The sequence below is a fragment of the Schistocerca cancellata genome, chromosome 4 (genome assembly GCF_023864275.1).
Source record: "Schistocerca cancellata isolate TAMUIC-IGC-003103 chromosome 4, iqSchCanc2.1, whole genome shotgun sequence".
Lineage (NCBI taxonomy): Eukaryota > Metazoa > Arthropoda > Insecta > Orthoptera > Acrididae > Schistocerca > Schistocerca cancellata.
In genome coordinates, this window is record NC_064629.1 from 293719773 (window position 1) to 293736398 (window position 16626).

Sequence of the window (16626 nt, forward strand, 5' to 3'; positions counted from 1 at the left end):
GTCATGTTGGTATAGGAAGCTGCCCCTCTGGCCACTTCCGTTGGTCTTTGTGAGCTACCCTCAGGAAGTACGCTCGGCAGTAAGGCAGTTGCAGTGTGGCCGTGGCGAGCGTCTGAAGTGGTAAGATCTCCGGCTAAGCGCGTGTCTGTTAAGTCTGTAGGACAATGGATTTCTTAAGTTCAGCCTAACTGAAAATTTAATCACCTTGATTTCAGGTTTAGCTCTAAAATATCTAATGCTATCTTAAAGTGCAGCGGAGTGTAATTCTCGTGTTAAATTCAGATTATTTTGCGGTAGTTGCTTTGTTACTACTTTGTGAGTAAAGTGGAACCACGTGTTGATCAGTAACTCTAAGTTCATCAATCTTAAATCCGAATGTGCGTGAGATTATAACGTCTCGTCTTGAGAATATTTTTTTAATATAGCAACTTTTCTTTATGCTTTTCTTTATGTTCAACCCACGTGGGGTGCACTTTGTGAGACCACTACCACGTGCTTATATAACTGTTTGACCCATCAGGTTAATAGTAAGACGTTAGTAACCAGTTCAAGGTTTTTCTTTTGGTCAATTGATTTTCGATCTAATGTATTTTAATTATCAAAATTATTGTGGAGTTGTACGCTTTGTGTAAACCAAGTTGACCACGTGAAGCATGTGGTGTAATCATCAAAGTAGCCCTCAGCTATTCTTTTTGCGAAGACTTCACAAAGAGTTAATATGAATTTAGTATACCAGTGTGTGGTAATTACATGACAGACAGGATTGTGGTATGAACGTAATATCTTTGGGTAAAAACTGAATTTGTTGGTTGTGGTTAATTTCTTCTTGCTTATGTTTCAATGTTCTTCGTGTGTTATTTTATGAATGCAGTGTTGTATCCAGTCTCCCAATCTTGGGTCCATATTTTATGTGTTCCGTAAAATTACAATCTCACATTTTTTTTGTTGTAAATAAGGCACCAGCTCAGTTATAACTCACGCATAATATGCTGAAATTTCAATGAACAATCTTAAAATAAATTTCCAAATATGAACTGATTTCTTTCTTTTTATTTGAATTCTCCTTTTTATATATATATTTTACCGGTTTTGTATGACTATTAAAAGGTTATCATTAATGTTAGTCTGCTAAATATCTGATGAAACAGTTGCCCAGTAATCCACGGTTAACGTCCCCAGACAGATCACGGCTTTTAACCCACTTTCATTGTCTATTAGCTCCGATTTCAGCATACCAAAGTTAAAGTAACAACATTACGCATCAGCACAACAAATTAAAGTCACAACCTTACACGCGAATATGGGAAAAACGTGAATATGGGAAAAACGCGAATATGGGAAAAACGCGAATATGGGAAAAACGCGAATATGATAAAAACGCGAATATGGCAAAAACGCGAATATGGCAAAAACGTGAATATGGCAAAAATGCGAATATGGCAAATACACGAATATGAGAAAAAAGCAAATATGGCAAAAATGCAAATATGGCAAAAAAGCAAATATATCAAAAAAGCAAATATGGCAAAAAAGCAAATATGGCAAAAAAGCGAATATGCAAAAACGCGAATATGGCAAAAACGCGAATATGACAAAAACGCGAGTATGGGAGAAACGCGAATATGGGAAAAACGCAAATATGGGAAAAACGCAAATATGGGAGAAACGCAAATTTGGGATTAATGCAAATAAGGGAAAAACGCAAATATGGGAAAAACGCAAATATGGCAAAAACGCAAATATGGGAAAGACGCAAATATGGGAAAAACGCAAATAAGGGAAAAACGCAAATATCGGAAAAACGCAAATATCGGAAAAACGAAAATATTGGAAAAACGCAAAAATGGGAAAAACGCAAATATGGAAAGAACGCAAATATGGGAAAAATGCAAATATGGGAGAAGATAAACTTGTGGTACAACTTGACAAGAGGAAAGAATCGGTTGGTAGGACATAGTCTGAATAGTCAAAGGTTCACGAAATATATGAGAAACGCAAATATGGGAAAAACGCAAATATGGGAAAAATGCAAATATGGGAGAAGATAAACTTGTGGTACAACTTGACAAGAGGAAAGAATCGGTTGGTAGGACATAGTCTGAATAGTCAAAGGTTCACGAAATATAAGAGAAACGCAAATATGGGAAAAACGCAAATATGAGAAAACGCAAATATGGGAAAAACGCAAATATGGGAAAAACGCAAATATGGGAAAAACGCAAATATGGGAAAAACGCAAATGTGGGAAAAATGCAAATATGGAAAAAACGCAAATATGGGAAAAACGCAAATATGGGAAAAACGCACATATGGGAAAAACGAAAATATGGGAAAAACGCAAATATGGGAAAATCGCAAATATGGGAAAATCGCAAATATGGGAAAATCGCAAATATGAGAAAAATCGCAAATATGGGAAAATCGCAAATATGGGAAAATCACAAATATGGGAAAAACGCAAATATGGGAAAAACGCAAATATGGGAAAAACGGAAATATGGGAGAAATGCAAATAAGGGAAAAACGCAAATATGTGAGAAACGCAAATAAGGAAAAAACGCAAATATGGGAAAAACGCAAATATGGGAAAAACGCAAATATGGGAAAAACGCAAATATGGGAAAAACGCAGATTTGCGAAGAACCCAAATATGGGAAAAACATAAATATGGGAAAAACGCAAATATGGGAAAAACGCAAATATGGGAAAAACGCAAAAATGGGAAGAACGCATATATGGGAAAAACGCAAAAATGGGAAGAACGCAAATATGGGAAAAACGCAAATATGAAAAAAACGCTAAAATGGGAAAAACGCAAATATGGGGAAAACGAAAATGTGGGGAAAACGCAAATATGGGAAAAACGCAAATATGGGAGAAGATAAACTTGTGGTACAACTGGACAAGAGGAAAGAATCGGTTGGTAGGACATAGTCTGAATAGTCAAAGGTTCACGAAATATATGAGAAACGCAAATATGGGAAAAACGCAAATATGAGAAAACGCAAATATGGGAAAAACGCAAATATGGGAAAAACGCAAATATGGGAAAAACGCAAATATGGGAAAAACGCAAATGTGGGAAAAATGCAAATATGGAAAAAACGCAAATATGGGAAAAACGCAAATATGGGAAAAACGCACATATGGGAAAAACGAAAATATGGGAAAAACGCAAATATGGGAAAATCGCAAATATGGGAAAATCGCAAATATGGGAAAATCGCAAATATGAGAAAAATCGCAAATATGGGAAAATCGCAAATATGGGAAAATCACAAATATGGGAAAAACGCAAATATGGGAAAAACGCAAATATGGGAAAAACGGAAATATGGGAGAAACGCAAATAAGGGAAAAACGCAAATATGTGAGAAACGCAAATAAGGAAAAAACGCAAATATGGGAAAAACGCAAATATGGGAAAAACGCAAATATGGGAAAAACGCAAATATGGGAAAAACGCAGATTTGCGAAGAACCCAAATATGGGAAAAACATAAATATGGGAAAAACGCAAATATGGGAAAAACGCAAATATGGGAAAAACGCAAAAATGGGAAGAACGCAAATATGGGAAAAACGCAAAAATGGGAAGAACGCAAATATGGGAAAAACGCAAATATGAAAAAAACGCTAAAATGGGAAAAACGCAAATATGGGGAAAACGCAAATATGGGGAAAACGAAAATATGGGGAAAACGCAAATATGAAAAAAACGCAAATATGGGAGAAGATAAACTTGTGGTACAACTGGACAAGAGGAAAGAATCGGTTGTTAGGACATAGTCTGAATAGTCAAAGGTTCACGATATATTTGGAAAAGCAAATATGGGAAGAACGCAAATATGAAAAGAACGCAAATATGGGAAAAACGCAAATATGGCAAAAACGTAATTATGGCAAAAACGCAAATATGGCAAAAACGCAAATATGGGAAAAATGCAAATATGAGAGAAGATAAACTTGTGGTACAACTTGACAAGAGGAAAGAGTCGGTTGGTAGTCTGATTGGTCAAAGGTTCACGAAATATATGAGAAACGCAAATATGGGAAAAACGCAAATATGGGAAAAACGCAAATATGGGAAAAACGCAAAAATGGTAAAAACGCAAGTATGAGAAAAACGCAAATATGGGAAAAACGCAAGTATGGGAAAAACGCAAATATGGGAAAAACGCAAGTATGGGAAAAACGCAAGTATGGCAAAGACGAAAATATGGCAAAGACGCAAATATGGCAAAGACGAAAATATGGCAAAGATGCATATATGGCAAAGACGTAAATGTGGCAAAGACGCAAATGTGGCAAAGACGCACATATGGCAAAGACGCAAATATGGCACAGATGCAAATATGGCAAAGACGCAAATATGGCAAAGACGCAAATATGGCAAAGATGCAAATATGGGAAAAACGCAATTATGGGATAAACGCAAATATGGGAAAATCGCAAATATGGGAAAAACGCAAATATGGGAAAAACGCAATTATGGGAAAAACGCAAATATCGGAAAAACGGAAATATGGGAAAAACGCAAATATGGGAAAAATGCAAATATGGGAGAAGATAAACTTGTGGTACAACTTGACAAGAGGAAAGAATCGGTTGGTAGGACATAGTCTGAATAGTTAAAGGTTCACGAAATATATGAGAAACGCAAATATGGGAAAAACGCAAATATGAGAAAACGCAAATATGGGAAAAACGCAAATATGGGAAAAACGCAAAAATGGGAAAAACGCAAATATGGGAAAAACGCAAATGTGGGAAAAATGCAAATATGGAAAAAACGCAAATATGGGAAAAACGCAAATATGGGAAAAACGCACATATGGGAAAAACGAAAATATGGGAAAAACGCAAATATGGGAAAATCGCAAATATGGGAAAATCGCAAATATGGGAAAATCGCAAATATGGGAAAAATCGCAAATATGGGAAAATCGCAAATATGGGAAAATCACAAATATGGGAAAAACGCAAATAAGGGAAAAACGCAAATATGGGAAAAACGGAAATATGGGAGAAACGCAAATAAGGGAAAAACGCAAATATGTGAGAAACGCAAATAAGGAAAAAACGCAAATATGGGAAAAACGCAAATATGGGAAAAACGCAAATATGGGAAAAACGCAAATATGGGAAAAACGCAGATTTGCGAAGAACCCAAATATGGGAAAAACATAAATATGGGAAAAACGCAAATATGGAAAAACGCAAATATGGGAAAAACGCAAAAATGGGAAGAACGCAAATATGGGAAAAACGCAAATATGAAAAAAACGCTAAAATGGGAAAAACGCAAATATGGGGAAAACGCAAATATGGGGAAAACGAAAATATGGGGAAAACGCAAATATGAAAAAAACGCAAATATGGGAGAAGATAAACTTGTGGTACAACTGGACAAGAGGAAAGAATCGGTTGGTAGGACATAGTCTGAATAGTCAAAGGTTCACGATATATATGGAAAAGCAAATATGGGAAGAACGCAAATATGAAAAGAACGCAAATATGGGAAAAACGCAAATATGGGAAAAATGCAAATATGGAAAAAACGCAAATATGGGAAAAACGCAAATATGGGAAAAACGCACATATGGGAAAAACGAAAATATGGGAAAATCGCAAATATGGGAAAATCGCAAATATGGGAAAATCGCAAATATGGGAAAATCGCAAATATGGGAAAATCACAAATATAGGAAAAACGCAAATATGGGAAAAACGCAAATATGGGAAAAACAGAAATATGGGAAAAACGCAAATATGGGAAAAATGCAAATGTGGGAAAAACGCAAATATGGGAAAACGCAAATGTGGGAAAAATGCAACTGTGGGAAAAACGCAAATATAGCAAAAACGCTAATATGGCACAAACGCAAGTATGGGAAAAACGCAAATATGGCAAAAACGCAAATATGGCAAAAACGTAATTATGGCAAAAACGCAAATATGGCAAAAACGCAAATATGGGAAAAATGCAAATATGAGAGAAGATAAACTTGTGGTACAACTTGACAAGAGGAAAGAGTCGGTTGGTAGTCTGATTGGTCAAAGGTTCACGAAATATATGAGAAACGCAAATATGGGAAAAACGCAAATATGGGAAAAAGTCAAATATGGGAAAAACGCAAATATGGTAAAAACGCAAGTATGAGAAAAACGCAAATATGGGAAAAACGCAAGTATGGGAAAAACGCAAATATGGGAAAAACGCAAGTATGGGAAAAACGCAAGTATGGCAAAGACGAAAATATGGCAAAGGCGCAAATATATCAAAGACGAAAATATGGCAAAGATGCATATATGGCAAAGACGTAAATGTGGCAAAGACGCAAATGTGGCAAAGACGCACATATGGCAAAGACGCAAATATGGCACAGATGCAAATATGGCAAAGACGCAAATATGGCAAAGACGCAAATATGGCAAAGATGCAAATATGGGAAAAACGCAATTATGGGATAAACGCAAATATGGGAAAATCGCAAATATGGGAAAAACGCAAATATGGGAAAAACGCAATTATGGGAAAAACGCAAATATCGGAAAAACGGAAATATGGGAAAAACGCAAATATGGGAAAAACGCAAATATGGGAAAAACGCAAATATAGGGAAAACACAAATATGGGAAAAACACAAATATGGGAAAAACGCAAATAGGGGAAAAATGTGAATATGGGAAAAACGCGAATATGGGAAAAACGCGAATATGGCAAAAAAGCAAATGTGATAAAAAAGCAAATATGGCAAAAACGCAAATATGGCAAAAAAGCGAATATGCAAAAACGCGAATATGGCAAAAACGCGAATATGACAAAAACGCGAGTATGGCAGAAACGCGAATATGGCAAAAACGCAAATATGGGAAAAACGCAAATATGGGAGAAACGCAAATATGGGAGAACCGCCAATAAGGGAAAAACGCAAATATGTGAAAAACGCAAATATGGGAAAAACGCAAATATGGGAAAAACGCAAATATGGGAAAAACGCAAATATGGCAAAAACGCAAATATGGCCAAAACGCAAATATGAGAAAGACGCAAATATGGGAAAACACAAATATGGGAAAAACGCAAATATCGGAAAAACGCAAATATCGGAAAAACGCAAATATTGGAAAAACGCAAAAATGGGAAAAACGCAAATATGGAAAGAACGCAAATATGGGAAAAATGCAAATATGGGAGAAGATAAACTTGTGGTACAACTTGACAAGAGGAAAGAATCGGTTCGTAGGACATAGTCTGAATAGTCAAAGGTTCACGAAATATATTTGAGAATCGCAAATATGGGAAAAACGCAAATATGGGAGAAGATTAACTTGTGGTACAACTTGACAAGAGGAAAGAATCGGTTGGTAGGACATAGTCTGAATAGTCAAAGGTTCACGAAATATATGAGAAACGCAAATATGGGAAAAACGCAAATATGGGAAAAACGCAAAAATGGGAGAAACGCAATTATGGGAAAGACGCAAATATGGGAAAAACGCAATTATGGGAAACACGCAAATATGGGAAAAACGCAAATATGGTTAAAACGCAAATATAGGAAAAACCCAAATATGGGAAAAACCAAAATATGGCCAAACTCAAATATGGCCAAACGCAAATATGGCAAAAACGCAAATATGGCAAAATCGCAAATATGGCAAAAAAGGAAATATGGCAAAAACGCAAATATGGCAAAAAAGCAAATGTGATAAAAAAGCAAATATGGCAAAAACGCAAATATGGCAAAGAAGCAAATATGGCAAAAACGCGAATATGGCAAAAACACGAATATGGCAAAAACATGAATATGGCAAAAACGCAAATATGGCAAAAACGCAAATATGGCAAAAACGCAAATTAGGCAAAAACGCAAATATGGCAAAACGCAAATATGGCAAAAACCCAAATATGGCAAAAACGCAATTATGGGTAAAATGCAAATATGGGAACAACACAATCATGGGAAAAACGCAATTATGGGAAAAACGCAAATATGGGATAAACGCAAATATGGGAAAAACGCAAATTTGGGAAAAACGCAAATATGGGAAAAACGCAAATATGGGAAAAACGCAAATGTGGGAAAAACGCAATTATGGCAAAAACGCAAATATGGGATAATCGCAAAATGGGAAAAACGCAAATATGGGAAAAATGCAAATATGGGAGAAGATTAACTTGTGGTACAACTTGACAAAAGGAAAGAATCGGTTGGTAGGACATAGTCTGAATAGTCAAAGGTTCACGAAATATATTTGAGAATCGCAAATATGGGAAAAACGCAAATATGGGAGAAGATTAACTTGTGGTACAACTTGACAAGAGGAAAGAATCGGTTGGTAGGACATAGTCTGAATAGTCAAAGGTTCACGAAATATATTTGAGAATCGCAAATATGGGAAAAACGCAAATATGGGAAAAACGCAAATATGGGAACAACGCAAAAATGGGAAAAACGCAAATATGGGAAAAACGCAAATATGGGAAAAAGCAAATATGAGAAATATGAAAATATGTGAAAAACGCAAATATGGGAAAAACGCAAATAAGGGAAAAACGCAAATATGGGAAAAACGCAAATATGGGAAAAACGCAGATTTGCGAAAAACCCAAATATGGGAAAAACCTAAATATGGGAAAAACGCAAATATGGGAAAAACGCAAATATGGGAAAAACGCAAATATGGGAAGAACGCAAATATGGGAAAAACGCAAATATGAAAAAAACGCTAAAATGGGAAAAACTCAAATATGGGAAAAACGCAAATATGGGGAAAACGAAAATATGGGAAAAACGCAAATATGTGAAAATCCAAATATGGGAGAAGATAAACTTGTGGTACAACTTGACAAGAGGAAAGAATCGGTTGGTAAGACGTAGTCTGAATTGTCAAAGGTTCACGAAATATATGAGAAACGCAAATATGGGAAAAACGCAAATATGGGAAAAACGCAAATATGGGAAAAATGCAAATATTGGAGAAGATAAACTTGTGGTACAACTTGACAAGAGGCAAGAATCGGTTGGTAGGACATAGTCTGAATAGTCAAAGGTTCACGAAATATATGAGAAACGCAAATATGGGAAAAATGCAAATATGAGAAAATGCAAATATGGGAAAAACGCAAATATGGGAAAAACGCAAATATGGGAAAAACGCAAATATGGGAAAAACGCAAATATTGGAAAAATGCAAATATGGGAAAATCGCAAATATGGGAAAAACGCAAATATGGGAAAAACGCACATATGGGAAAAACGAAAATATGGGAAAAACGCAAATATGGGAAAATCGCAAATATGGGAAAATCGCAAATGTGGGAAAATCGCAAATATGGGAAAAATCGCAAATATGGGAAAATCGCAAATATGGGAAAATGACAAATATGGGAAAAACGCAAATATGGGAAAAACGCAAATATGGGAAAAACGCACATATGGGAATAACGCAGATTTGCGAAGAACCCAAATATGGGAAAAACATAAATATGGGAAAAACGCAATTATGGGAAAAACGCAAATATGGGAAAAACGCAAATATGGGAAGAACGCAAATATGGGAAAAACGCAAATATGAAAAAAACGCTAAAATGGGAAAAACGCAAATATGGGGAAAACGCAAATATGGGGAAAACGAAAATATGGGGAAAACGCAAATATGAAAAAAACGCAAATTTGGGAGAAGATAAACTTGTGGTACAACTGGACAAGAGGAAAGAATCGGTTGGTAGGACATAGTCTGAATAGTCAAAGGTTCACGATATATATGGAAAAGCAAATATGGGAAGAACGCAAATATGAAAAGAACGCAAATATGGGAAAAACGCAAATATGGGAAAAATGCAAATATGGAAAAAACGCAAATATGGGAAAAACGCAAATATGGGAAAAACGCACATATGGGAAAAACGAAAATATGGGAAAATCGCAAATATGGGAAAATCGCAAATATGGGAAAATCGCAAATATGGGAAAATCGCAAATATGGGAAAATCACAAATATAGGAAAAACGCAAATATGGGAAAAACGCAAATATGGGAAAAACAGAAATATGGGAAAATCGCAAATATGGGAAAAATGCAAATGTGAAAAAAATGCAACTGTGGGAAAAACGCAAATATAGCAAAAACGCTAATATGGCACAAACGCAAGTATGGGAAAAACGCAAATATGGCAAAAACGCAAATATGGCAAAAATGTAATTATGGCAAAACGCAAATATGGCAAAAACGCAAATATGGGAAAAATGCAAATATGAGAGAAGATAAACTTGTGGTACAACTTGACAAGAGGAAAGAGTCGGTTGGTAGTCTGATTGGTCAAAGGTTCACGAAATATATGAGAAACGCAAATATGGGAAAAACGCAAATATGGGAAAAACGCAAATATGGGAAAAACGCAAATATGGTAAAAACGCAAGTATGAGAAAAACGCAAATATGGGAAAAACGCAAGTATGGGAAAAACGCAAATATGGGAAAAACGCAAGTATGGGAAAAACGCAAGTATGGCAAAGACGAAAATGTGGCAAAGACGCAAATATGGCAAAGACGAAAATATGGCAAAGATGCATATATTGGAAAGACGTAAATGTGGCAAAGACGCAAATGTGGCAAAGACGCACATATGGCAAAGACGCAAATATGGCACAGATGCAAATATGGCAAAGACGCAAATATGGCAAAGATGCAAATATGGCAAAGATGCAAATATGGGAAAAACGCAAATATGGGAAAAACGCAATTATGGGAAAAACGCAAATATCGGAAAAACGGAAATATGGGAAAAACGCAAATATGGGAAAAACGCAAATATGGGAAAAACGCAAATATAGGGAAAACACAAATATGGGAAAAACACAAATATGGGAAAAACGCAAATAGGGGAAAAATACGAATATGGGAAAAACGCGAATATGGGAAAAACGCGAATATGGCAAAAAAGCAAATGTGATAAAAAAGCAAATATGGCAAAAACGCAAATATGGCAAAAAAGCGAATATGCAAAAACGCGAATATGGCAAAAACGCGAATATGACAAAAACGCGAGTATGGCAGAAACGCGAATATGGGAAAAACGCAAATATGGGAAAAACGCAAATATGGGAGAAACGCAAATATGGGAGAAACGCCAATAAGGGAAAAACGCAAATATGTGAAATACGCAAATATGGGAAAAACGCAAATATGGGAAAAACGCAAATATGGGAAAAACGCAAATATGGCAAAAACGCAAATATGGCCAAAACGCAAATATGAGAAAGACGCAAATATGGGAAAACGCAAATATGGGAAAAACGCAAATATCGGAAAAACGCAAATATCGGAAAAACGCAAATATTGGAAAAACGCAAAAATGGGAAAAACGCAAATATGGAAAGAACGCAAATATGGGAAAAATGCAAATATGGGAGAAGATAAACTTGTGGTACAACTTGACAAGAGGAAAGAATCGGTTCGTAGGACATAGTCTGAATAGTCAAAGGTTCACGAAATATATGAGAAACGCAAATATGGGAAAAACGCAAATATGGGAAAAACGCAAAAATGGGAGAAACGCAATTATGGGAAAGACGCAAATATGGGAAAAACGCAATTATGGGAAACACGCAAATATGGGAAAAACGCAAATATGGTTAAAACGCAAATATAGGAAAAACCCAAATATGGGAAAAACCAAAATATGGCCGAACTCAAATATGGCCAAACGCAAATATGGCAAAAACGCAAATATGGCAAAATCGCAAATATGGCAAAAAAGCAAATATGGCAAAAACGCAAATATGGCAAAAAAGCAAATGTGATAAAAAAGCAAATATGGCAAAAACGCAAATATGGCAAAGAAGCAAATATGGCAAAAACGCGAATATGGCAAAAACACGAATATGGCAAAAACATGAATATGGCAAAAACGCAAATATGGCAAAAACGCAAATATGGCAAAAACGCAAATTAGGCAAAAACGCAAATATGGCAAAACGCAAATGTGGCAAAAACCCAAATATGGCAAAAACGCAATTATGGGTAAAATGCAAATATGGGAACAACACAATCATGGTAAAAACGCAATTATGGGAAAAACGCAAATATGGGATAAACGCAAATATGGGAAAAACGCAAATATGGGAAAAACGCAATTATGGGAAAGACGCAAATATGAGAAAAACCCAAATATATGAAAGACGCAAATATGGGAAAAACGCAAATATGGGAAAAACGCAAATATGGGAAAAACGCAAATATGGGAAAAACGCAAATATGGGAAAAACGCAATTATGGCAAAAACGCAAATATGGGATAATCGCAAAATGGGAAAAACGCAAATATGGGAAAAATGCAAATATGGGAGAAGATTAACTTGTGGTACAACTTGACAAAAGGAAAGAATCGGTTGGTAGGACATAGTCTGAATAGTCAAAGGTTGACGAAATATATTTGAGAATCGCAAATATGGGAAAAACGCAAATATGGGAGAAGATTAACTTGTGGTACAACTTGACAAGAGGAAAGAATCGGTTGGTAGGACATAGTCTGAATAGTCAAAGGTTCACGAAATATATTTGAGAATCGCAAATATGGGAAAAACGCAAATATGGGAAAAACGCAAATATGGGAACAACGCAAAAATGGGAAAAACGCAAATATGGGAAAAACGCAAATATGGGAAAAAGCAAATATGGGAAATATGAAAATATGTGAAAAACGCAAATATGGGAAAAACGCAAATATGGGAAAAACGCAAATATGGGAAAAACGCAAATATGGGAAAAACGCAGATTTGCGAAAAACCCAAATATGGGAAAAACCTAAATATGGGAAAAATGCAAATATGGGAAAAACGCAAATATGGGAAAAACGCAAATATGGGAAGAACGCAAATATGGGAAAAACGCAAATATGAAAAAAACGCTAAAATGGGAAAAACTCAAATATGGGAAAAACGCAAATATGGGGAAAACGAAAATATGGGAAAAACGCAAATATGTGAAAATCCAAATATGGGAGAAGATAAACTTGTGGTACAACTTGACAAGAGGAAAGAATCGGTTGGTAAGACGTAGTCTGAATTGTCAAAGGTTCACGAAATATATGAGAAACGCAAATATGGGAAAAACGCAAATATGGGAAAAACGCAAATATGGGAAAAATGCAAATATTGGAGAAGATAAACTTGTGGTACAACTTGACAAGAGGCAAGAATCGGTTGGTAGGACATTGTCTGAATAGTCAAAGGTTCACGAAATATATGAGAAACGCAAATATGGGAAAAATGCAAATATGAGAAAATGCAAATATGGGAAAAACGCAAATATGGGAAAAACGCAAATATGGGAAAAACGCAAATATGGGAAAAACGCAAATATTGGAAAAATGCAAATATGGAAAAAACGCAAGCATGGGAAAAACGCAAATATGGGAAAAACGCACATATGGGAAAAACGAAAATATGTGAAAAACGCAAATATGGGAAAATCGCAAATATGGGAAAATCGCAAATATGGGAAAATCGCAAATATGGGAAATTCGCAAATATGGGAAAATCACAAATATGGGAAAAACGCAAATATGGGAAAAATTTGGCAAAAACGCAAATATGGCAATAAAGCAAATATGGCAAAGAAGCAAATATGGCAAAAACGCAAATATGGTAAAAAAGCAAATATGGCAAAAAAGCAAATATGGCAAAAACGCAAATATGGCAAATAACGAAATATTGCAAAAACGCGAATATGGCAAAAACACGAATAAGGCAAAAACTCAAATATGGCAAAAACGCAAATATGGCAAAAACGCAAATATGGGAAAAACGCAAATATGGGAAAAACGAAAATATGGCAAAAACGCAAATATGGCAAAAAAACAAATATGGCAAAAACGCAAATATGGCAAATCGCAAATATGGCAAAAATGCAAATATGTCAAAAACGCAATTATGGGAAAAATGCAAATATGGGAAAAGCGCAAATATGGGAAAATCGCAAATATGGGAAAAACGCAAATATGGGAAAAACGCAAATATGGCAAAACGCAAATATGGCAAAAACGCAAATATGGCAAAAACGCAATTATGGGAAAAATGCAAATATGGGAAAAACGCAATTATGGAAAAAACGCAATTATGGGAAAAACGCAAATTTGGGAAAAATGCAAATATGGGGAAAACGCAAATATGGGAAAAGCGCAAATATGAAAAAAACTCAATTATGGGAAGAACTCAAATATGGCAAAGAAGCAAATATGGCAAAAACGCGAATATGGCAAAAACACGAATATGGCAAAAACTCAAATATGGCAAAAACGCAAATATGGCAAAAACTCAAATATGGGAAAAACGCAAAAATGGGAAATACGTAAATATGGCAAAAACGAAAGTATGGTAAAAACGCAAATATGGCAAAACGCAAATATGGCAAAAACGCAAATATGGCAAATACGCAATTATGGGAAAAATGCAAATATGCTAAAAACGCAAATATGGGAAAAGCGCAAATATGGAAAAACGCAATTATGGGAAAAACGCAATTATGGGAAAGACGCAAATATGGGAAAAACCCAAATATATGAAAAACGCAAATATGGGAAAAACGCAAATATGGGAAAAACGCAAATATGGGAAAAACCCAAACATGGGAAAAACGCAAATATGGGAAAAACGCAAATATGGCAAAAACGCAAATATGGGAAAAACGCAAATATGGGAAAAACGCAAATATGGGAAAAACGCAATTTTGGGAAAAACGTAAATATGGGAAAAACGCAAATAGCGGAAAACCACAAATATGGCAAAGACGAAAATATGGCAAAAACGCAAATATGGGAAAGACACAAATTTGTGGAAAACGCAAATATGGTAAAAACGCAAATATGAAAAAACGCAAATATGGGATAAAAGGAAATATGTGAAAAACGCAAATATGGGAAAAACGCAAATATGGGAAAAACGCAAATATGGGAAAACGAAAATATGGGAAAAACGCAAATATCGGAAAAGAGCAAATATCGGAAAAACGCTAAATTGGGAAAAACGTAAATATGGGAAAAACGCTAATATGGCAAAAACGCAAATATAGGAAAAACGCAAATATAGGAAAAACGCAAATATGGCAGAAACGCAAATATGGGAAAAACGCAAATATGGGAAAAACGCAAATATGGCAAAAACGCAAATATGGCAAAAACGCAAATATGGCCAATCGCAAATATGGCAAATCGCAAATATGGCAAATCGCAAATATGGCAAATCGCAAATATGGCAAATCGCAAATATGGCAAAACGCAAATATGGCAAATCGAAAATATGGGAAATACGCAAATATGGGAAAAACGCAAATATGGGAAAAAAGCAAATAGGGGAAAATGCAAATATGGGGAAATGCAAATATGGGAAAAACCCAAATATCGGAAAAACGCAAATATGGGAAAAACGCATAAATGGCGAAAACGCAAATATGGCAAAAACGCAAATATGGCATTAACGGAAATATGGCAAAAACGGAAATATGGCAAAAACGGAAATATGGCAAAAACGGAAATATGGCAAAAATGGAAATATGGCAAAGAGGCAAATATGGCAGAAACGCATATATGGCAGAAACGCAAATATGGCAGAAACGCAAATATATCAGAAATGCAAATATGGCAGAAACGCAAATATATCAGAAATGCAAATATGGCAAAAACGCATATATGACAAAAACGCAAATATGGGAAATCGCAAAATTGACAAATCGCAAATATGGGAAAAACGCAAATATGGAAAAAATATGGCAAAACCGCAAAAATTTGAAAACCACAAATGTGGGAAAAACGCAAAAATGGCAAAACCGCAAATATGGCAAAGACGCAAATATGGGAAAGACGTAAATATGGTAAAGACACAAATACGGTCAAGACGCAAATATGGTAAAGACGCAAATATAGTAAAGACGCAAATATGGTAAACACGCAAATATGGGAAAGATGCAAATATGGAAAAAACGCAAATATGGGAAAAACGCAAATATGGGAAAAACGCAAAATGTGGAAAAACGCAAATATGGGAAAAACGCAAATATGGGAAAAACGCAAATTTAGTTAAAACACAAATATAGGAATAACCCAGATATGGCAAAAACGCAAATATGTCAAAAACGCAAATATCGCAAAAACGCAAATATGGCAAAGACGCAAATATGGGACAGACGCAAATATGGTAAAGACGCAAATATGGTAAAGACGCAAATATGGTAAAGACGCAAATATGGTAAAGACGCAAATATGGTAAAGACGCAAATATGGGAATGACGCAAATATGGGAAAAACGCAAATATGGGAAAAACGCAAATATGGGGAAAACGCAAATATGGGAAAAACGCAAATATGGGAAAAACGCAATTTTGGGAAAAACGCAAATATGGGAAAAACGCAAATAGCGGAAAACCACAAATATGGCAAAGACGCAAATATGGCAAAAACGGAAATATGGGAAAGACACAAATTTGTGGAAAACGCAAATATGGGAAAAACGCAAATATGAAAAAACGCAAATATGGGAAAAAAGCAAATATGGGAAAAACGCAGATATGGGAAAAACGCAAATATGGGATAAACGCAAATATGGGAAAAACGAAAATATGGGAA

At 35.4% G+C, this 16626-nt stretch overlaps 1 protein-coding gene across 1 annotated transcript; it reads left to right on the plus strand.

Annotated features, from left to right (window-relative positions):
- The first annotated feature begins 4150 nt into the window (after positions 1–4150).
- On the plus strand, positions 4151–5074 carry LOC126184159 (uncharacterized). The gene is made up of 2 exons (XM_049926528.1): positions 4151–4579; positions 4637–5074. The coding sequence occupies exons 1-2, from the start codon at positions 4151–4153 to the stop codon at positions 5072–5074; spliced, it is 867 nt and encodes a 288-aa protein (XP_049782485.1).
- The last annotated feature ends 11552 nt before the right edge of the window (positions 5075–16626 follow it).